Here is a 25,514-nt window from a genome sequence, read left to right as displayed (position 1 = left end):
CTCAATTTATCTTTAAATATTAAAAAAATCAATAATTTGTTGTACCTGACAAAGCAATGTGCGTAAGTGAACATTAAAGAGTTTCATTCGCATGATATTTAGGGTTAAATAATTGTAAATTGGCCATTTATGACCATTTGACAGCTTCTTTCTGAGGTATATAAGGATGATCTGAATCGGACTTTATATGATGAAATGTGTTTAAGATTTTAAGTAAGGCGATACGTTGTGGTAATCGGTATGGTTTCATAAAATCGTGCCTCAGAAAGATATGTCTCTATTGATTTACACTGTACAGAACAATCGATACATTAAATGGCAATACAATTGAAATGTATGATATTTTCTTGCAACGAAATTTGACTAAGCATTGGCCGTTACATTTTTGTGCGTGTTTCAAACGCGTGTGTATCTTACGTTGATAATTTGTTTTGTGTTTCAAGGTTAACCAATTGATTCGCGTCCATAAAGGATCGCGTTGTAAAACGGTGCTTTTTTCGGCTTGGGCAGCTAAACTTTCTCTTCGTGTATATAGGACATGTATTTTATGTCCTCAATATGTGAATCAATCATTATATAAGAATAAGTATTTGTACATAGTTCATAACTACAGAGTTATGAATAAATAAAGTAAAAACTATGTTTAACTATGACATAACTGATAACCAAGACAGTGTTGTCATATCTGCCTGATCTTGTTGGACAAAATGTAAATAGTACATATAGTATATAATACATACCATTTTATTTCCTCTGATGCAATTTGTTAAAAGTCATATAAAATAACTTAGGGCATAAACGAGCTTACATATCCCTTTAATAAGAAAAGATATATATAATTGATTAAATATACGCTCTAATGTCAAATAATCTTGGCGGGAGACATTTGTTAAACTGCCAAAGATAAAACGGAGATATTGAATGACACTTGAATATTTAATCCTATATAAATTTTATAATATAACCGTCTCAATGGGACTTGTGTCTTTAGGTTCATTATTCCTGTTTCGAATCGGAATCCAATAAGAGGTTTTATTACTGTAATTATAAACTACTCGACGGCTCTTCAATATCGAGCACACCTATTCTAATTACTACCATGTACGGCACAGTCAATATAGGTTTTAAACAATTGTCAAACAGTATTTAACCGTGCATTGTATCGGAAAGACTTGGTATAAGTGATATTAGAGGAAACAACTCGGAAAGGTAAGCTTCACTTATTTTCGTTTTATAAATATTTAATTTAATACAGTTGGAATTATTAAAGATGTGTATTGTGAAGGAAACTTAATAAATCAAATGGAATTTAAATTTAGCAAATGGATTAATTATAATGGTTTAACAAGTATATACAAATACACATAAATTATTGCCGACTTACGTATTGTTTTAATGTTAATATGATAAATATATGTTTTTAGAATTGTGTGTTTGAATATATTATCGTGAATCGTGCATCGTTCAGCAGTGATTATTTTAAAACAATATTTATTCTTTTGGTGCAGTTGATTTTTTGCGACTCAATACGTCTTCTGGTTTTTAATAGAGTAACAAAAGTATGTGAAAAACTTCAAATACTCTGAAATTGAAAATGTATTCAGAATTGGTAAATAATTATTCATTTTTTTTCATTAATTCGTTTAAGGTTGTTAATGCTTGGATATTGAGCAACATAGTGAAACTTCAATAGCACCTGCAGAGGAGAAACCTTAGCAATGCCTGTGGTCTTCTACGTGTGGCATTATATAAATATCGAATATATATATCAAACTTAGAAGTACAATTTAAAACCTTGTACCAAAGTTTTGTGCATAAATGTGTTTAAAGTCTATACTAAGATCCACGAGTATCATGCTAGAATTAAACATCTATTGCATCGATAAAATAAACAACAATAAGCCTGAATGATAAACTGTACACTTACATGTTTGTGTGTAACTCATGGAAAGTTTGAGTTCCTTAACACTGTTTTAAACATCCAATGATTTGTACTGTTTGTTCAACAGCGCTGAACATTCTTTTAATATTGTGTTACAAATACAAAATAAAACTCATTAAAAAACATAAACATAAATTGGTCGCCGTCTGCTTGTTCCTTCGTTTTTTCATATTCTACTTCATACCAAAGCGAAATATATGTAACACAACATTAATGTGTGATTATTTAAATTTATTTTTACGTTTATAACTAAATATTCAACAAAACAAGTACATACAACACTATATGAAAATATTGCGATCGCCGTTTGCGTTTTCATTTTTTTCCATATTGTCTGCCATTTTTCCAACGCTATGCTTATCGTTTGCATTTTCTACTCTTCGTTTTTGTTAGAACCGTTCTATAAGTCGTTGTCAGTATAATTAGATATCGAGACTAATACTGGCCTTCTTCTTTGAGTTTTGAACATATTCTATCTAAAAGTGCATCCGTATCGTATGGTAAGAGTTTTTATTTAAATGTAATAAAGGATTATTTTAAATACATTTAAGATATTTATTGCGGTCTTCTTTCTTTATTGGATCCACAAAACTGTTTGACAAAATGTTCGTGCCATTAATATAGCTTGTACACGCAGCTTTCATGAAGCACTGATTTTGTCCAACTGGTTGTGTAAAAACAAATAGCAATTTCAACTGCAAATTGTTTAAAACGCATGTATGATTCTAGATGATGGTGCAGTCAAAATTAATTGAAGCTATTCTCGAGTCATAAAGCTTATTTTAAAACGTTTGTAAGAAATGAATTATTATACTTTATAGAATGTTTAACATCATGAATCGCATCTGATTGAATTAGGGATATAAATAAGTTTAAGATCCGATCAGATCAGGTTCAACATAGCGGTTACCCCCTGATCATCATGATAATCTTAATCAATGTTTGAACATGAACACAAATCTTATTTTTTACATGATAATATGTAATGAGTGTGTGATATCAGTTTCAAAGACAAACTGACAAATCTCATCTTATAGAAAAAAGACCAGGCATGACAATTACAGTTTTTAAATCATTGAAGTTTAAGTAATACTAAAAAGAACACATCTTAATTAGACCAAGATTCGCATAAGATGCCGTAGTGTCAATATTCAAATTGTCTGTTGCGTGTCTTGTTTATATACGTAAGTGCATTCACATTACGACGGGTCAATGTTAACGAAAAAAGAAAAACGTTCATAAAATCATTCATCCATAGCACGTTGACACGTATGTTTATGGTGTTATTGTGTTATACTTGCAAATGGAACAATGCGATTAATACACATTTTCTTGTGCATGTAATTCTTGTCTCAGAAGTATATGAACAAAATCCTGTGTGTTATGGTATTTTGTTTAAAAGTATGATAGTGCAAAAATACATAGTAGAACATTGGATCGTAAAAGTAGTAATTGAACACATACTTGAACTGTTCGTGAAACATGTGCTTAACAAAAGTAGCACATCACATATAACGATATTTTGCTCCTCCAATAAGCATATCGCAGCATATAATTATACAACGATAGTATTAGTAGCATACAGGCTCTTGAATGAAATATTGGAATGGATGAACACTCAATCGAATTATTGGTTAATACATTTACATTTAAATAAACTTACTTTATTATTTGAAATTTGTTGTCAAAAAATGTGTTGTTCACAATTTGTTTCCTATGTTCATAGTTTAGATAAAGGCGTACTGCCGAAACGTTAATTATATGTAGAGAGTTTCGTCATCGAACACTGGATGAAATTTTGGAGAAAATAAGAAACATAATTCACTTGGATGATACAAACTGTGTATTGAATCACACATTTTCTATATCAATACTCCAATAAGTTAGTGTAAAATCATATAATTTTACAGATGGCGGAAGGTGGCAGCTGGCATGATAAGTCAGATCATGAACGCATCCCCTGTGTCAGTGGCCTTTTGAGTCGTCACTCTCAAGTAAGTACTGGTGGATGTGCAGTTCATGCACAAGTTGTAGGTTATGGTTCACGTAGATGTGGTATGTGCAGTACACGTAATTTGTAAATATTGTTGTATTTTCAGTTCACGTAGAATTTGTAAATAGTGTTGCATGTGCAGTTCACGAAGACTTTGTAAGTACTGGTGTATGTGCTGTTCACGTAGAAGTTGTAAGTTCTGGTGTATATTCCGTAAACGTAGAAGTTGTGCGTACTCGTGTATGTGCAGTTCACTTAGAAGTTGTAAGTAGTGGTGTATGTGCAGTTCACTTAGAAGTTGTAAGTAGTGGTGTATGTGAAGTTCACGTAGAAGTTGTAAGTACTGGTGTATGTGCAGTTCACTTAAAAGTTGAACGCACTGGTGTATGTGCATTGCACGTAGAAATTGTAAGTAGTGGTGTATGTGCAGTTCACTTAGAAGTTGTAAGTAGTGGTGTATATGCAGTTCACGTAGAAGTACAAAGTACTGGTTTATGTGCAGTACGCTAAGCAGTTGTATGTATCGGTTAATATGCTGTTGAAGAAGAAGTCGTAAGTATTGGTTTATGTGCAGTTTATGTAGACACGTGAAAATTATACCTACTGGTAAATATGCAGTTTACGTCGAAGTTATAAGTTCTGGTTTGTTAGTAGTTCACTTAGAAATTGTAAGGACTGGTATATTAGTACTGGTGTGTTGTTCATGAACCACTCGTGAAAATATTTTTTATATGATCACTCGTGAAATAAAATCGATATTCCATCGAATCCAACAAATATCCTCTATTTATCCCTTTATCATGATAGAGTTGATAATTGTGTGACTATCCAGGTAAAGTAGTGCTTGATTAATTGGCTAGATACACAAATGTTGCATCCCTTCACGGTTCCCATCTCGTGAAGAATGAAGCTATTTCATTAACATGTCAACAGCTAAAATAAAATAATCGTTGATGTTAGTTCAAAACCAGTCATCGCACCATGCAGCTTCGGAATACACACTCACACGATCATCATATGCACGCAAACACACAAACCGCAAGTCTACACACTGGAAATTATCGTACAACTGCCAGCGGCACTCTAGCTGCTTATGATACTCGTCGTCTGCTACCTTTTTTCAAACCAGACAAATTTGACTTGTATCGACAGTTCCGATGCAGATACGCCTATTGTATATGTTTTTATTAAAGGTTAGCGTGTTTTGCTTAGCCTTAATGTATGACAATTGGTCAGTAATCTGCAATTAAGGACCTTTAAGTATTGTACCCAATTGATACAACTAAAGTTTCACTTGTCTTATATTGTAAAAAAACAACATGATGAGCTATTTGATAAACAATGAGTTGTATAGTTTGCAAAGTAAACATGAACCGCTTTTATAATTCAGTGAATACAAAAAATTAAAATTAAAATAAAGAATTCTGCTAAAACTGGTACGCACTAGTTAACTAATGAACAACATACTTACACCACCGATAGCGATAAGAGACCGTTCATCAAGATAATTTTGTTGATTTTGGTTACCAACAACAAAGTTTACAACAACAAAACACACATTTAAATCATAGATAAACACAAGCAACGCGCATAAACATGCCGAAATATTTCATTCTATACTAACAGCAGCTGTCAAAACAAAGATAGGTAATCCAGTGTGTCTTCGCAAAATTTCGCAAAATGGTGGACGTGAGATCTCCGCAGCAGTGTTACCCAATCCTGCAAAGCCCCGACTGCCTTTTACCATGACAGCAGCTGCTGCTGCTCTCTGTTTTACTGCAGTTGCCATGAATACAAAATCAAATAATCTATCAAATTAACTGACAGGTTTTTTCACATATTGGATTACAATTCAAATGGTTATGTTCAAAGATTTTGTAAGATTTTTATGTTGAACTTATTGTTGCTTCTGATATTTTATTTGAATCCTTCTTGTCTAGCTTGCCTTCTCTGTTGCTAGTTGCCATACATCTTTGTTTGATATTTTAAGCGAGCTGAAAGTTTCTGTCAACAAATGGTTTATTTGACCCTGCAGTTTTGGCGCATTCACTTTATCAACTATTAAATGGAAATGTTATTATCCCCACGTTTTTCGGAGAAAAAGTGGGGATACTGTGGTGATGTGCGTCTGTCCGTCCGTCCGACCTGGCCACTTGCTCCTCCTACACTATTAGCACTAGAACCTTGAAACTTACATACATGGTAGCTATGAGCATATGTGCGACGGTGACAGTGACGGAATTTTGATCTGACCCCTGGGTCAAAAGTTATGGGTGTTGGGGCGGGGCCGGGTCAACGATTTTCACTCATTTTTTTTATGTTATTTTACATTAACTTCTTCATTTCTGCACCGATTTACTTCAAATTAATACTGAGCCTCTCATATGACAATACTGTCAATCTCAACTATGCGTGGCTCCATTACCAATCCTGGGGCGCCAAGGTCACATAGGCCACGCCCACCCAAAATTGCCTTTTACTATAATTTCTTCATTTCTACACCGATTTACTTCAAATTGATATTGAACATCTCTTATGACAATACGGTCAATCTCAGCTAAGCATTCCATTACCAACCCTAGGGCACCCCGCCCACATAGGCCACGCCCACCCAAAACTGCCTTTTGTTATAATTTCTTCATTTCTACACCGATTCACTTCACACTGATACTGAACCTCTCTTATGACAATACGGTCAATCTCAACTATGCATTGCCCCATTACCAGCCCTGGGGCGCCCCGCCCACATAGGCCATGCCCACATAGGCCACGTCCACCTTAAATTGCCTTTTACTATAATATCTTTATTTCTTCACCGATTTACTTCAAATTGATTCTGAACCTCTCTTACGACAATACAGTTAATCTCAACTATGCATGCCCAATTACCAACCCTGGGGCGCCCCGCCCACATAGGCCACGCCCAACCTCTTACTATAATTTCTTCATTTCTACACCGCTTCACTTCAAATTGATACTGAGCCTCTTTTATGACAATACAGTCAATCTCAACTATGCATGGCCCCATTACCAACCCTGGGGCGCTCCGGCCACATAGGCCACGCCCACCCAAAATTGCCTTTTACTATAATTTCTTCATTTCTACACCGATTTACTTCAAATTGATACTGAACATCTCTAATGACAATACGGTCAATCTCAACTATGTTTGGCCCCAATACCAACCCCGGGGCACCCCGCCCATATAAGGCCACATCCATCCAAAATTGTCTTTATTTCCAGGCTTTTTGAAAAGCGTGGGGATATTGTGGTTATCTCCGCCGTCCGTCTGTCTGTCCGTCCGTCCGTCCTGGCCACTATCTCCTCCTACACTATTAGCACTAGAACCTTGAAACTTACACACATGGTAGCTATAAGCATATGAGCGACCCTGCACTATTTGGATTTTTGACCTAACCCTGGGTCAAAAGATATGGGGGTTGGGGTGGGGCCGGGTCAGAGATTTTTACTCCTTTTGTAATGTTATTTTGCTATAATTTGTTCACTTCTACACCGATTGTCTTCAAATTGATACTGAACATCTCTTATGACTATACGGTCAATCTCAACTATGCATGGCCCCATTATTAACCCTGAGGCGCCCCGCCCACATATGCCACGCCCACCCAAAATTGCCTTTTACTATAATTTCTTCATTTCTACACCGATTCACTTCAAATTGATACTGAACCTCTCTTATGACAATATGGTCAATCTCAGCTATGCATGGCCCCATTACCAACCCTGAGGCGCCCCGCCCACATAGGCGTCGCCCAATCAAAATTGCCTTTAACTATAACTTCTTTATTTCTGCACCGATTCATTTCAAATTGATACTGAACATCTCTTATGGCAATACGGTTAATCTCAACTATGCATGGCTCCATTACCAACCCTGGGGCGCCCCGCCCACATAGGCCACGCCCACCCAAAATTGCCTTTTACTATATTTCCTTATTTATACACCCACCGATTCACTTCAAATTGATACTGAATCTCTCTTATTACAATACAGTCAATCTCAACTATACATGGCCCAATTACCAACCCTGGGGCGCCCCGCCCACATAGGCCACGCCCACCCAAAATTGCCTTTTACTATAATTACTTCATTTCTACACCGATTCACTTCTAAATGATACTGAACTTCTCTTATGACAATACGGTCAATCTCAACTATGCATGGCCCCATTACCAACCCTAAGGCGCCCCTTGGTCAAATATGAGGATACGCGTCGTCCTCTGCCGCGCCATTTCTAGTAGACCTTGTTATATCGCAATCAACAATAGTCCTTTCTTCAGTGTGTACAACAGAATGATTCTCATCTGATTTATGTCACACTGATAACCAGTCATATGTGTGCATACTTTGACACTTTGTGAACCAGTACCACATTATGGAAGACAACTGTTCATGTGTTTGGTCATCCGTAGTCATCGCACATGTTATTCTTTATAGAAATGGACAGGATTCTGAAAACATGAGACAGTCACTTCGTATATATCAATTCACATACAGCTACGTTCCTTAAAAGTTAACATTGTCCTACGTGAAAACAAAAATATAGTATTATATTAAGTATATCAGCTTTTATTGAAATTGTGTTCTTGTTAATGTGATTATGTAGAAAAACAGTATCATTTTGAATGCATGATTTTCAATATCAAGTATGTAAGACACTTGTATTGCCGATACCAAAAATATAACGTGCATACAACAGTTGAATTAGAAAGCCCCAATGTCTGAACATAAAGCCTTGACATTCCCTACCGACTCGTATTGTTGTGAACACAACGGATAGGCAAACCTGTGTGCAATCCATGACTCATCATACTCGATGTAATTTCCTCGTCTGTAAGCACGTTACTATAGTTCACATTAAAGTAACCATTGCAGTTGATCCATTATTCAGCCCTATTTCTTTTTCATCTCGATCGCCGTTGTATATGGAGTCCGAAGCAAAAGGGTAAAGTGAGATATGTTCTGTACAGACTTCACTTGTCCGTGCCGATTATCCTGCATACCCACAAGTTCTAGCAATACACTCTTCCTAAGTTGTCGGTTGTCTCTTCATTCCTAGATAGTGTGTTTAGCTGTTTGGTGTGCTTCTCCACAGGATATCTTTTGAGATGACACGAGTTGAACTGAATGATGTAAATGGCTTTCAACCACTAGTATTCTAATTCAGTGTATACTTACCTGAATGTTTGATCCATTATTCAGCCCCTTCAATGCGGGTTCACTGAAAGTCGACCCCCCGGTAGCCGAGTGAACAATATAGTTACCTGAATGTGTGGTCCTTAAGTCAGTTCTTCCTGGATGGTTTATATGACCTTCAACTAGCCCAAAGACGCGCATTACGATTCAGGCGACCACAACGTATATCATTGCTATCTTTTCCATCGATAGAGTTTAATTTTATGTCAAGACATTTCAGACGTGTTACACTTAACGTGCACAAATGACTGAATATGTTATGATACTTTGAATAACTAGTATATTGTACGATAAAAGAAGATAACTACTAGTGCATAATATAAATAATTTGGTAGTAATGCCATTATGTACTTTGTATTCATCATGATTCTATAGGTATGGGCTTCATGTATGAAATAATACATACTTGAGTAGTACAGTTACGTGGAGACAACCCACGAACATGAGTGCCGTACTGTTTGTGTTATGTTTACATGACTCCCCTGCTTGGACCTTTACTTTTTTGTTCAGTGAATTGTCAATAAAAATGTAACACCTTTTTTTAATTTACAACATAGTATCTGCTTATATTTTTGGTATAATTAATTGATTTAAATAATTTAAATTTGAAATAAAGCGCACACTGTATAATTAATGCTTACTACAACCTATCGACACTCTACAAAATTCATAAGTATGTTTTGTCTTACCGGTATTATCATTTGTATACCAAATTTTGGTGCAAAGAAATGTATGCGCTGCAACTATAACCTTAACTTGGGAAATGCGACTATTATGGCCAAACAGTACACGCTATCGGGATCTTATTACCACAGATACGTATAATTTAAAAACTGTTCTAATCACAGTCGCGATTGGTGTTCAGGTACACATTGTATTGCGAATCGGATAAAAGCACTTTGTTTATATGCTGATAAAGTTAAATGCAATTTAAGCATTGAGTCATTAAATATAACTTTGTATTTCTGTCTCTTATGTCCAATGAATCCTGTGTGCTACTTCAAAAAGACATCCAGAGTTCATTAACGGAATCGTCTTTTTGTGACTGCTCAAATTAGTGTCGCGCCGTAATCTCGTGTATTATAGAAATATTGTAAATCGGAATGGTCGTGGGGGCTTTCAGGAATAACATGTACTTTAAAAAAGTCAAATACGCTGCAATATTTGCCAATATTAACTCATATCAATATCAGTATTACATTCGATCTATAGAATTGTTAAATGGTTATTTATCATGTTAAATGAAATAAACGGACGTCGAACATTACCTGAAGTATATTGCCGTGTAATCGGGTTCTTAATCGTCGCGCCTAAGAAATCCCATTTGTTTCAATTGTCTTTAATGGCGCCAACGATAAGAAAAGCTATGAATACATGGTATTGATTCTCATATCTATAACATGAACCAAAGTGTAAAGCGCAACGTATTGAAACCACTTCATATAACCTTACCTTTCTTATGCAAATTCGAGGTATGGAGCTCCTTAAATTGGTTTAAATCCCATGCTATTTTGCCCTGAACGTTCTAAGGCGATAACCACAGTTTCTTTCGTGTGTCTGTGTATGTTGTGTACGTGTTTGTCTTGCAAAGCTCATTTGTGTTGTGTCGCTCGGTGTGGTAAATGGTTTCTTGTCATAGATAAAGGGCCGCAAGGGTGCTGTTAAAATTTATTTTCATGTATATTGTGCTTGTGTTTTATCAAACTTGTTCGGAATCAGTCATGACATTAGTTAAGTACTCATATACAAATCTTTAATACAGCTTTATTAATACACACGTGAAACGTGCGTGTCTTTTTTGTGATAACGACGACAGCGTACTCAGCTCTGCTGGATCTTGTTGGCAAAATCTGTAGCATGTACATATAGTATATAATACATATAATTCACTTTACTCTGATATGTACCATTATACAATTCAATGATGAAGCAAGTATATAACAAAGCTTACCTATCCCTTGAAAAAGAAACCATATAGTTATACCTGAATTAAATGAACGCGTCAATGCTGAAGAATGTTAGCGGGAGACATTCTTTAAACAGTCAATTGATCAAACCGATATTGTTTAAATGCGATAAAAATATTGAGATCCTCAATGCATTGTAATTTAAAACCGCAGTAATTTAATGGCTGCCATTAAGGATCATTCAATCGGTTTTGAAAAGAAACAAATACATGCGTCTTTGCTATTGTAGTGTATAATTACTATAATTTTAAACTACGCGACGAGTCTTGAATGCCAAGTCCACCTCGTTAAATGTATCCGCAGATTTACAGCAAAGTAAAACAATCTTAACACAACTTTAAAACATTTCTTAAACAGTGTATAACACTCTATATATAGCGGAAAGCATTGGTATTAGTGTTTTTAGTGGAAATAACTCATACAGGTAAGTTGCACTGTATATGTGTTTTAATACGAATGTGTTTATTTTAATTGAAAAGCGTTGAGGTAAATAAAACTGCTTATCATAAATAAAAATAAATACTGTGAATTTGTATTATGGAAATAGATAAATAATAATGTATAATCCAAATCTAACAATTAAAGATAACTACACAAAGTATATTGCATCTTATTATTTGGAATGTAAACGCGATCAATGTTCGGACGAATTAATTGGTAGCATACATGTATTATCAATATTGGATCGTGAGTCGTTTGTGTCTCATTGTTCAGCAGTGATGTTGACCATATTTCAGAACAATATTTATACATTTGCTGCAGTGTATATGTTACGAAGAAATGTAGTTCTCGTTTCAAGTTACAAAATGTTGTGAGAACCTCCAAATTTCATTTCATGTCTAATAAATAATTGTATATTGAACTTGATTAATTGAGCAATCAAATACGATTTCGACATTTTTATGTTAAGGTATTAACATATAAACAATGTGAAACTTCAGTTGCTTAGGCAGAACAAAAACCGTAGTTTTGTCCCATGTCTTGTATTTGCGACAACAGACTTAAGCCTCAACGCAATTATAAATTGTTTGCTTATATTGACCAAGTAATTATGATAATTGGATTAAACGTTTGATTCTATAAATATCAAATAAATATATGAGACAATCAAACTATCTGAGATGTATCATTTATAATGTTGTACCCGAGTTTTGTGGAAATGTGGTATACGTCTATACTAAGTAAGATCCGCGAGTGTCATGCTAGAGTTATAAAGGAAGTACATCAGTAAAATATAAGCATGAGTGATGAAATGTACATTGAAATGATTTGTGTACAACAGCATGGCAAAGTGTCATGCTGTTTGAGCTAATAAATTTCGTTTTAAACATCACACACCGTTCGTCCAACGGCGGTAAACATTGTTCAAGTAATGTTTTGCGAAGCGTATTTATATGTTGTGAATAGTTGGATCGTTTTGTATCACACTCTATTGGATTTCATTGATTATAATTTTAAATACAGTTTGACGGTTTTTATTTTATATTGCCGCTCTTGATATAATTATGGTCACTTAAACAAATACCCTTGCTGAGCCTCTTTCTATTGTTATGTAATGCTCATCGAGCCTCTGCAGAGGTTATGTTGTGAGCAACGAATGGAAACACTGCAAGCAGACTGATATGTGCCTGTCGGATACAATATGTGCCTGTTAAATGCAACCGAAGGTGTCACCGATTGGTATGTTCCAGTACACTCGTAGTTGAAACCGCTCAAAGTTCGAAGGACCGGGAGTATATCTGTTGGTAGGAATTTTTGAATAGACCGAATCGATCACACGGATTCATGTACAGCGTTGTCATCTTTTCAACTTTATCTAATGACATCATGTTTGTCCTGATCTTTATTTAAATGTCCCACATATGACAGGTATGTTTTTGTACACGTCTAATATTGCTGAACGCCGCGTTTTTACTTCATTTGTTTGCCACGATGCAGAGTAGCGAACCGTAATTATAATCGAGGATTTCAAAGGCGACGTTTACACAAATAAACTCGGATATATTATAATACCGCGTTAGTATAAATGTAGCATTGCTTTTCTTTACCAATACATCGATAAGTTTATCTCAGTTCGGGTTTGTTTTATGCATTTGCACATTAATCCTAATTTAAATATTCCAGAGTGTCAGACATTTAGGAACCGAACAATGAACTGTTCTTTATTAGGACTCTTATTCATGCTATGTAAATGTTTGCATTTGATTAGATACACACTGATTTATATCGCTTAAATGTCAGAAGTACACAAGATATGGACTAGCTAGCCTTTTTTATAATCGAAGTTGAGTCGTAATGCAAATTTAAATCGAGATGTGTTTCTTTTCATTAAGCGGGTAATGCATGTGCGTTTTGATTTATATATGTAATTATACTTTGTTCAAATCTATTACATTACTAGCATACAAGGATAACATACATAAGTTATGTTTAATTTAAGCTGTACATTAATAGCATAATACAATATGAGTATCAGTATGCTGCGGATATAATTACATATATAAATTATATTTTGTAATTCATCTAGATGGATCAGATGGTAATCGGTGGTTTACTATATGGAGTATATTTTTCATACGTTTTGTCGTTGTCATGTTCTGTAAAGATCAAGGAAGAACATATTTAATCTTATCGGTCAAAATTATGGCTCTTAAAAAGACTTTAAAAAGTAAGTGTGCTGACGCATTACAAAGTAAACACTGCTATCCTTATCGAACTTCTAGCTGATAAATCGCCATGTCATATACACACTTGTTTAGGGAACATAATCAGAGTCATGCGGCATGTTTATTAGAAAATAATTATTAACTGTTCATCTATGCTAGACAGCAAATAATTCAAATTTACTTGTTATCAATAAATTGGATAAAAATAAGAACAAATACCAGGTAAGATAACTACATTGGTGAATGTATAAAATATTCATCACAAATACATTTAAATAATGTCGAATCGACACAATTCGATTAAACTTATTTTCAGTGATAGTAAATATGTGTATATTGTTTCATTTTGTGACTTTATTTTATCGGATTACATCTTGTTTAATTATAATTTATAACATTTTAGACACATACGAATAAACTTAACGGGTTTACCATTCGCCACGGTTGCAACATATCTAGGAACATTACGCATTGAATCTGTTTATATTAACAGCTTATGATATCTTTAGCTTTATTTTTATGTTTCACAATAGAGTACAGGATCTGTTTATTTCAAAATGGAGACCTGATGTTAATGACACTTCATTACTATTTCTTTACAAGGAATTGAAGCCCATTTTTGAAATAATCATCTACTTGGACAAAATAGAAAATTCTAAATGTAGAATCATAATAGCAAAATTAAGATTATCTTCTCATGTCCTATTTATAATACTCGAATAATCCAACATGCAGTGATATGTAATCACCGCATCGATTTGACACGAGCTACGCTGACGGTTAAATATTACAGAGACTGATTTGTAGTAGTGTATAACCTTTGTTTGATCGATATGGGAGGTAACAACTTGGACCGATTCGTCTAGTTTCGAAATTCATAGGTGAAAAGAACAATTAGGGTGGTTTTATTTTATAATTTCCTCCCAAATTATGTTGTTTATTGTTTAAGGGAAAGAATTCTTTGTGAAACGAGAAGGGTAGTTATTAGTGAAAATATATCATTGATGAACTCAATTTTTATTTTGATATTGAAAGTGACTTCCTTCATTGTAAAAAAGAACATACAATAACATACAAGATGTGTTGATATAATTTAGGTTTAAAGCTTATTTTTCGAGTAATCAGATTATACTTTTAATTATTGTGTAAACTGTGTACAGATAAATGAGTTGATCAAATAAGCTCAACACTATTCTCAATGTCTTACATTCGAATATACATTTCTACAAATAACCGTTTCTCACATAATGCGGAATCACCTCATGGGTATATCATAAATAACTGAATTGGATGTATTGAATACAATTGTTTGAGTAGTACAAATGACTGTTTGACTAACCGACCGACAGACACGCAGACGCTGTCATCAGAATATACATAAATTGTCAATTATAATTGCAAATTATTTACATATCAAGCGGGTGATGAATCCTATTGAAAACACAGGTAGTTAGCGTGTGGCTATGATAATAATTAGTAAAAACATAATTTTGAATGATAAATAATCAAACTATAACGAACAATCACCGTCTCTGAAAAACAATTCACTATCAAATATATACATACCGTTTAATAAGACCGAGTTCATGCAAATCGCTATAGGAATATGACTATATGGCTATCTGTATATTGTATTGCTCATTATAATCTCATTCTGTTTTCATTTCATTAATACAATGTTTCAGTCATATCCATCATTCTGGATGAAAGATAATGATTCTAGAAACATTAGTTAATACCAATATAATCGCTGCACACTTGACGAAGTGATGGCCGTTCAAAGCGATGCATGCTATTTTCGGTTCATTGTTAGTTGAATACCTTGTTATGTATATTTGATAGTATCATGTTTTTTCCAGAGAAGTTAATTTTTCGTTGTAATTTGATTATTTTTCATTCAAAATGGTGATTTTTATAATAATTATCATAGCCACACGCTAACCATTGTGATTGAAATTTATTATTTGGGAATCTAGTTCTTATAACGAAAGTTTCTTCGATATTGTAACGTACATATGAAATTACTAAACTCATTTTAGGAGATTAAACACATGTCCAAAATAAATGAGGATACATTTCAACTGCACCAGCAAGACAAAAACCTTGTTCTACATTGTGATATGTGATAAGGAACCACTTACCACACTGTGAGACTATCAACAAATTCGCTATGAAGACTCACGTACATAAAACACGCACAAACATGAAAAGTGATATCACCGCCTTGGAACGGTCAATGCAAAATAATTTGGGGTTAAACGATTTTAAGGAGTTCCATGCTTCACAGGTTGCCAATACTTATTGATTTGACATGCACTGGAACATGCAAATAAGCCCATAACATAACGATTAAACCAAATAGTAAATCAAGCGATAACATTTAAATCTAATAACAATGTAATTACTGAATGGTTATATAAAGTTTATAACACAAGATTCGTCATTTCGAAGGCACGATAAAATGAAATCGAAACGAGCCCCAAATAAATTTCGCCTAAACTAAAATGCTTTAGAGACATATCATCAATCACTTTAACAGATTATCGGGTAAACATTCAGAAAGACTCCGAAATAAGGCTGAAAAAGACCAAAGTCCAATTCTGTGTTTAACATGTCTACCTTGAGCTTGATCAACGTTAACTAGTTTAAATTGTGTTTAATTGTTAGAAAAATATTACAGAAAGTTTAAATTGAAGAATTATAATTTAATAAAAACCTTCATGTTTTATCGGAACATCATGTAAACTACGATTAGTAAAGATAATAATAATAATAGTAATAATAATAATAATGATAATAATAATAATTAAAATAATAATAATAATAATAATAATAATAATAATAAATATTTTTATTTTTATTATAATTATAATAATAGTAATAATAATAAAAATCCCGGCGAATTATATTGGTTTGATTGTGTACAGGTGTAATATCAACATTTTTTGCAATCTTTCAACAATACAGAACAGAGCACACATTTTATTCACTTAAGCATTTAACAGCTCGTCGTGATCACTATTATAAAATATTTATAGATTCATCCATGCGTAAACAAATATTAATAAAAATAACAATGCATGAAGCTTGAGAGTGTTGTTTGTTTATATAAACAATACAAAATACATGATTATGCACGAGGATTATTAAATTAACTAATTTTAATTTTCTGTCTTGAAATTGTTCTATTAAAAACTTCATTCTTTAATAAAACTACTTACAAAAACGTTTACGCTGCCACAATATTAAATACTTAGTGTTGTTAAACAACAAGTTTAAGTTCGTATATGTTGTTTTTTAAATACCCTATATACTCGCTTTAATATCCCTCCCAAACAAAAGCATATCGTTTCAGCAGCTTATATCAGGCGAATAACATTCAACACGGGGAATATTCAACATTCATAATTAAGAATACCTACGATATATGATGCATGTCTTTTGAAGATGGATGGATATAGGTTTCACTACAAACTTCTTATCATCACATGCGATTATGTTTAGGCTACAGATAATATTTTCACTCATTTTCATTTTAAAATATACATTCGCCTTGTGCATTGTGCATTGGCCTTGGACAGTAGATGAACCCTATCGAAATTCGATTAGGTAGGTCAAAGGGCAAGGTCACTGTCACAAGAAGTGAGAAAATGGTTTCCGATCAATAACTCGTCAAACAATTGACTGATTGGCTTGGTACTTTACGTGTGCATTTGCATTAGACAGTAGATGACCATATTTAAATTGGTGTCACTATGGCAAAGCTCAAGGTCAATGTCGTAATAAGTGTCAAAATCTATTCTGATTAATAACTCGTCAACTAATTGACCGATTGAATTGATATTCCACATATGCACTGGCCGTGGACTGTAGATGACACCTAGTTATATTATTATAATATTCTCACCCCAATTACTATAACAATGATTTAACAATAGTGCATTATTATGTGTCAACTAAACCTTTATATAAGTGGCTAAGTCACACGTATGTGATAAGATTAACTCTTATTGTCAGTTTTGTTGCATAAAATCCTTTATCAATGCCCTTTTTTGTGGGGGGAGGCATTTGTTAGATTTGCCATTGTGTAACGTTAATGTGTTCTGATGTGACTTGTTTAGTTATAATTAATCGAATCATATATCAATTTAAATATAAGTTCTAGAACTATCATGCACTTGTTAAGTTTTCAAATGGTGACGGCATCCAATGATAAATACACGAAAATTTATGAAAAATGTAACTTATCGCATTGAAAACCCGGTAAGGTATTTATATAATAAAACATTATATTTAAATTTTACTATTTCGTTGTTTGTATTTGTAACAAAATTGACATGCACTGAAAGCTATGAGTTTTTGGTTTAGACAATATTAAAGTAATGCCCTTTTAGAAAAAGGTTTAGCAAGTTTTTTGTTTTGATGGAGTTCCATTAGCATAACTTACATTCAGGAAGATATCAACGCTATAACCGTTGGGTACGGTATTGTTTAATTTCCCAACACATGGGAACGTTCAAATAAGTACATCACCCACATAATGCGTGTAGTGTTAGTTATACACGTGGCTTAATTTAAACAATTACTATATACGAATCGAATCAAAATGATGTAGGAGCATGCAATTTGCAATTGACACGTAGTCTTATATTATTAAATGAGTATGCTGGTCACATGTTTGCAGATCATCCAATTAGTTATGCACATATAATTATTTAAAGTTTGTATACAATACCTGTAATGGATTATCAATACAACAATATTATTCCATAAAATCAATTGCCTAAATAACTGTGTGTGTGTATTTTAGTAGATAAAAAAGTAATCGTTATCGTATGGTAGGACATGATGAATATTAAGTGATTAAAACAACATAATGACGTTCGATGCTATGTTGTATGTATGTAATCAATTATGTTCGAAATAAATACACAACTAAGCTTGTTTATAATCAATGCGCATTTTACTAACATAATTGTACAGATGGCGGAAGGTGATCCATGGCGTGATAAGGCGGAGCATGAAGGTATCCCACGTAACAGCGGCCTTTACAGTCGTCACTCCATAGTAAGAAGTGGTGTATGTGCAGTTCACGTAGAAGTTGTCAGTTCCGGTGTATGTGCAGTTCACGTAGAAGTTGGCAGTTTCGGCGTATGTGCAGATCACGTAGAACTTGTCAGTTCAGGTGTATGGGCGGTTCACGTAGAAGTTGGCAGTTCCGGTGTATGTGCAGTTCACGTAAAAGTTGCTAGTACTGGTGTATGTGCATTTCACGTAGAAGTTGTTAGAACTGGTGTATGTGCAGTTCAAGTAGAAGTTGTCAGTTCCGGTGTATGTGCAGTTCACGTAGAAGTTGCTAGTACTGGTGTATGTGCAGTTCACGTAGAAGTTGTCAGTTCCGGTGTATGTGCAGTTCACGTAAAAGTTGCTAGTACTGGTGTATGTGCAGTTCAAGTAGAAGTTGTCAGTTCCGGTGTATGTGCAGTTCACGTAGAAGTTGCTAGTACTGGTGTATGTGCAGTTCACGTAGAAGTTGTCAGTTCCGGTGTATGTGCAGTTCACGTAAAAGTTGTCAGTTCCTGTGTATGTGCAGATCACGTAGAAGTTGTCAGTTCCGGTGTATGTGCAGTTCACGTAGAAGTTGTTAAACTGGTGTATGCGCAGTTCACGTAGAAGTTGTCAGTTCCGGTGTATGTGCAGTTCACGTAAAAGTTGCTCGTACTGGTGTATGTGCAGTTCACGTAGAAGTTGTCAGTTCCGGTGTATATGCAGTTCACGTATAAGTTGTCAGTTCCGGTGTATGTGCAGTTCACGTAGAAGTTGTTAGAACTGGTGTATGTGCAGTTCAAGTAGAAGTTGTCAGTTTCGGTGTATGTTCAGTTCACGTAGAAGTTGTCAGTTCTGGTTTATGTGCAGTTCACGTAGAAGTTGTCAGTTCCGGTGTATGTGCAGTTCACGTAGAAGTTGTCAGTCCCGGTGTATGTGCAGTTCACGAAGAAGTTGTCAGTTCCGGTGTATGTGCAGTTCACGTAGAAGTTGTCAGTTCCGGTGTATGTGCAATTTACGTAGAGATTGTCAGTTCCGGTGTATGTGCAGTTCACGTAGAAGTTGCTAGTACTGGTGTATGTGCAGTTCACATAGAAGTTGTCAGTTCCGGTGTGTGTGCAGTTCACGTAAAAGTTGTTAGTACTGATGTTTGTGCAGTTCACATAGAAGTTGTCAGTTCCGGTGTATGTGCAGTTCACGTAGAAGTTGTCAGTTCCGGTGTATGTGCAGTTCACGTAGAAGTTGCTAGTACTGGTGCATGTGCAGTTCACATAGAAGTTGTCAGTTCTGGTTTATGTGTGGTTCACTTAGAATTTGCTAGTACTTGTGAATAAGCAATTCATGTAGAAGTTGTAATTACTGGTGTATATATGAAGTTAACATAGAAGTTGTAAGAATTAAGGTATGTGATGTTTACATATAAGTTGTAAGTACTGGTGTGTGTGTGCAGTTCATGTAAAAGTTTCAAGATGTGGTGTATTTACAGTTTACTTAGATATTGAAAAATAAACAAACACGTGTTTGTGCAGTAAACGTACAAGTTGAAAGTACTGATGTATGTGCAGTGCTCGTAGAAGGTGAAAGTACTGGCATATTTGCAGTGCTCGTAGAAGTTGTAAGTACTGATGTATGTGCAGTGCTCGTAGAAGTTGTAAGTACTTGCATATGTGCAGTGCTCGTAGAAGTTGAAAGTACTGGCATATGTGCAGTGCTCGTAGAAGTTGAAAGTACTGATGTATGTGCAGTGCTCGTAGAAGTTGGAAGTACTGGCATATGTGCAGTGCTCGTACAAGTTGTAAGTACTGGTGTATGTGCAGTGCTCGTAGAAGTTGTAAGTACTGGCATATGTGCAGTGCTCGTAGAAGTTGTAAGTACTGGTGTATGTGCAGTGCTCGTAGAAGTTGAAAGTACTGATGTATGTGCAGTGCTCGTAGAAGTTGAAAGTACTGGCATATGTGCAGTGCTCGTAGAAGTTGAAAGTACTGGCATATGTGCAGTGCTCGTAGAAGTTGAAAGTACTGATGTATGTGCAGTGCTCGTAGAAGTTGAAAGTACTGGCATATGTGCAGTAAACGTAGAAGTTGTAAGTACTGATGTATGCGCAGTGCTCGTAGAAGTTGTAAGTACTGGCATATGTGCAGTGCTCCTAGAAGTTGAAAGTACTGGCATATGTGCAGTGCTCGTAGAAGTTGAAAGTACTGATGTATGTGCAGTGCTCGTAGAAGTTGAAAGTACTGGCATATGTGCAGTAAACGTAGAAGTTGTAAGTACTGATATATGGGCAGTGCTCGTAGAAGTTGTAAGTACTGGCATATGTGCAGTGCTCGTAGGAGTTGGAAGAACTGATGTATGTGCAGTGATCGTAGAAGTTTAAAGTACTGATGTATGTGCAGTGCTCGTAGAAGGTGAAAGTACTGATGTATGTGCAATGCTCGTAGAAGTTGAAAGTACTGATGTATGTGCAGTGCTCGTAGAAGTTGAAAGTACTGGCATATGTGCAGTGCTCGTAGAAGTTGAAAGTACTGATGTATGTGCAGTGCTCGTAGAAGTTGAAAGTACTGGCATATGTGCAGTGCTCGTAGAAGTTGAAAGAACTGATGGATGTGCAGTGCTCGTAGAAGTTTTAAGTACTGATGTATATACAATGCACATAGACATTGTAATTACTGGTGTATGTGCAGGGCACATATAAGTTGTATGTTTTGGTGTATGTGCAGTGCTCGTTGAAGTTGCAGCGATAGTTGAAAGTACTGGTGTTTAAGAAGTGCACATAGAAGTTGTTAGTACTGGTTTATCTGCAGTTCATACACGTTGCATGTACAGTTGTATGTACAGTTCACATGCAAGTGTAAAGTAAGTACTGATGTATGTGCAGTTCACGTAGAAGCTGTAAGTAATGGTGTATGTGCAGTTCACGTAGAAGCTGTAAGTACTGATGTATGTGCAGTTCACGTAGAAGCTGTAAGTACTGATGTATGTGCAGTTCACGTAGAAGCTGTAAGTAATGGTGTACGTGCAGTTCTATCACAAGTCGGTTTCGTAAAATACTATTATACATACATATTTCAAATACATATATCAGTATTTGATGTGAAAATAACATTGCAGAAAATTGATAATGAGTTCTTTTTTACGTTGTGAATTTCCTCAGTAATAAATGTTTGCATTAATCAAGCTCTATGCGTTGATGTTTTTTTGCATTGATTATCTGATTATCCTGTATACGAGTCACATTTTAACTTCGTGATAAACACACTCATTACTTATTTGTTTAAGCTTGAACAGATTTAACATATTCAGCCAATTTTAGATGAGTTTAATGTCTTAAGAACATATTGTGTTATAACATGTATGGGTCCGTATAGGACGCGTAGGCTTGGATTGCTATGGACCGTTTCATATTGTTTAAGGAGCATATTATGATTTCCTGCAATTTGAATGTTTTCATCACTATCAGGTTCAGTGTGAAAATGCCTCACTAGAGATGTGCACTCTGATGAACTGTCTCGGTTATGGGCCTCACATCAGACAGGCACGGAGTGACGCCTACAGGGAATTGGATAGGCTGTATAATGCTCGAAAGCCTTTTAACATAATGCAGATCACTACGGGTAGCAAGGCAGAGGGGCTGACAGGCGTGTATGAAAGTGACGTAGATATGATGTATGTTCTAAAAGGCATCATGTGTTTAGAAAATGGTGTTGATTCTGACAAATTACCAAGGGAGACTATTGCGTTTACATTGAACACCGGCGTGTGCTACCACGGACACTCTAGGCTTAATTTACTCGAACGACGTGGCGTCATGATTCCATCAAAAATGCTTGATTCTCTGTGTGAAGATGAAAACGGGCGTTTCCTCCTGAGCAGTGCTTTAGTTGTTGATGCTGTGAACAGTGAATGGGCATCTACGCCAAACGAGATTCGCCATGAACGTGCAGGGCCATCAATGCCGACTTCAAAAGGGCCATTGCATACAGACAATGTCATTTCTTTACGCTGTCGCTGTCCTGGTATACTATCGAGATGGGCAGAGCGAACTCGCCATTGGCCACCACCGGATATCGTTCACAAAGTCGTAACTATGGGATCATTTGTAACACCTGTTGGTTTTAGGGGTAGTGAATATCAACATTTAGAATGGAGGATTTGTTTTAATACTGGGGAGAATGAACTTATGAGCAGTCTTAATAACACCCAGGTCTACATTTATGTTTTATTGAAAATGGTTGTTAAGGATGTGTTAAAGCCAGTAAAGAAAGAAATTACATCATACACAGTGAAAAACATTATATTGTGGATTGCGGAGAACAATCCACAGGCACAGTTCAATGAAAGCAGTTTGTTTTATTGGCTTCGGGACGGATTGGAGAAATTAAGAACGGCAATATTAAAGATCGAACTGCCATATTATATGATTCCAGAAAGGAATCTAATGGAAGCATGCGGACTGGATGAAGGACAAAAATGTACATGGGTAAATACTATCACGGACATGATGAACGAAGGTTCAAATACATTACTAAGATTGCCGAGGATACGGAAGGCAATAATATCGCATCCAGAGCCACTGGTGTGGTATAACAAGAAGAGAATTGAGATGGAACTGCTGCACTTGAAGTTCTGGAACAGAGCAAGACAGTGCAATGAGGAAAATGATGTGGTCAATGGGTCGGATCCTATGCTGCAGGCGATATCGAGTCGTACAGCTGAGTTAGTGATAGAGGTCCATACGAGGATGAATAGGGAAGGAAGTCGTTTGAATGATCTGACAGAGATACGTGAAATGATGCTTATATAATTGTGTTGTAAATGCCAGTTATTCCATGCAATGCATATTTCCAACAAGGCACTACAGAATGAAGTTAATTTAGGGCGTCTTAACATAGCATATATATTATGTGCTCATGCGTGGTTTGATATTTGGTAATATCTATAGTGTTGAGTTTTCCCTTCGACATTCATTTAATTGTTTGGACGTGTATTATTGGATTGTTAAGTTTTGTTTGTTAACTTAAAAAACGGTCCGTACACTTAAAAGTGTTAACAGTCATTACGTACGGGGTAAATGTATAAATCGGTAACTTTATAAAATCATGCTTTATTTCAGATCAAATTTGTTAATAATAACTATTAATTGTCACCCAATCTTATTTGGAGTGCTCTGATTTAATCCAACAAGTGTGCATACTTATAGAATCTCTGTCATGCGTTGTTTTTTGTTGTACGCACATTTGTTTGACATGCGTTTATATGTTGTGCTTCTTTTTCCGTTCACAAACGTCCTTGATGATGTAACAGAGAAATTTGGTGCGTATGTCCGTTAAACCATTAAGCTATACATATAAATATGCACATGTTATGTGGATCGTTAAATGCAGAGTATCGAATATAAATGTGTGTTAGTTGATATAAATTACATCTTAATACATTATTAACGACACGTGAAGCATTCATATATCTTCCTTTGTTTATCGAACCTACTGGTACGATTTGACGTTACTTTCATTGGTAAAGTATGTCATTTGAATTATCCTGCATAATGAAGCTGCGTCTAGGTTTTAAGGCACATAACGGCCCCAGATTTCTTGATTCGCATACAGATTATATTAGATAAAAGCAAAATGCTCAATGGGTCATTGTCGACCTGATATGGCCTACAAGTCACCCGGGATTGACTTAAAGCCGACGCTAGTCACCCCCCGGGTGACATGAAGCCGATTGTAGTCACCCGGGGGTGACATGAAGACGATTCTTGTCAACCGGGGATGACTTAAAACCGATTCTAGTCAACCTTTAAATCAGCATAAAGTCACCCTCAGCAACAATTTTATTGTATTCCTTACATTTTATCATACATACTCTGATTTTAAAATTTTCTATTTTTCTATTTTTACTTACATTCTGTCGTTAATGTTTTCGGAATAAGTCGCTTTCTGGTCGAACGCGCGTGCGCTTTTTACAACATCTAAATGCGCCGTTTGATAAAAAAAAATACACGTGTGACTTGAAGCCGATTCTTGTCACTCGGACAAAGAAGATAATGTTATGTCCGTATTATGCGATACTCGCGAAAGTGACAGTTATGCAATTGTTCATACTTTTAACATATCTAAAACATCTGAATGTATGCATTTCTTGTTCAATGTGTATGTCTTTGTAAATTTGATACTTTAAACGAGCATTCCTGTTGTTTGAAATTCATATTTGAATAGGAATGCAAGAGGTTAACCGGTTAACTTACCGAAACGACCATTTAACCGGTAACATTTTCGGGAAAAGGTTAACATGAAAAAACAAATTTCAGTATGCTTTTTTATTGGAATAATCTTTTCTCATTTTCATAATACAATTTGTACGATTTTACGTTTTGCACGTGACATACTGCCAATTTGCGCTGGCAACTAGTAAAAATAACATGCCGCACCATCGACGGTAGTAAATAACGTGTCAATAAAAAAGGCAATAAAGCAGAACCTTTGTGGTAACAAGCAGGGGTACGTTTTGATAATTTGCACTGTTGTGTTTAACTCACGAAAATTTAACTAGCGAACTGCGTGGAGTGGGGGCTATTAGCGAAGAGGCAATTGACACATTTGTAGAACTCGCGATCAATTTCAATTGAGACATTGGATGGCTTATTTTGATGTTTTGTTAACCAATATCCAACACTGATTGCCAG

General features: G+C 35.3%; 1 protein-coding gene across 3 annotated transcripts; it reads left to right on the top strand.

The window, feature by feature from the left end:
- Window positions 1-969: 969 nt before the first annotated feature.
- Window positions 970-24,257, top strand: LOC127869363 (uncharacterized). Of its 3 annotated transcripts, XM_052411865.1 has the most exons (4): window positions 970-1,209; window positions 3,853-3,936; window positions 18,770-18,853; window positions 22,290-24,257. In XM_052411865.1, exons 2-4 carry the CDS (start codon window positions 3,853-3,855, stop codon window positions 23,631-23,633), a joined length of 1,512 nt encoding a protein of 503 aa, XP_052267825.1. In that variant the 5' UTR covers window positions 970-1,209; the 3' UTR covers window positions 23,634-24,257. The 3 variants fall into 3 exon arrangements, with proteins under 3 accessions (XP_052267825.1, XP_052267827.1, XP_052267826.1); XM_052411867.1 differs by lacking the exon at window positions 18,770-18,853; XM_052411866.1 differs by lacking the exons at window positions 970-1,209; window positions 3,853-3,936 and adding an exon at window positions 13,818-14,008 and having other exon boundaries at window positions 22,290-24,256.
- Window positions 24,258-25,514: the final 1,257 nt, after the last annotated feature.

This window comes from Dreissena polymorpha, chromosome 2, assembly GCF_020536995.1.
Source record: "Dreissena polymorpha isolate Duluth1 chromosome 2, UMN_Dpol_1.0, whole genome shotgun sequence".
In the NCBI taxonomy this organism is placed as follows: Eukaryota; Metazoa; Mollusca; class Bivalvia; order Myida; family Dreissenidae; genus Dreissena; species Dreissena polymorpha.
This window is presented reverse-complemented; position numbering and strand designations above follow the sequence as displayed.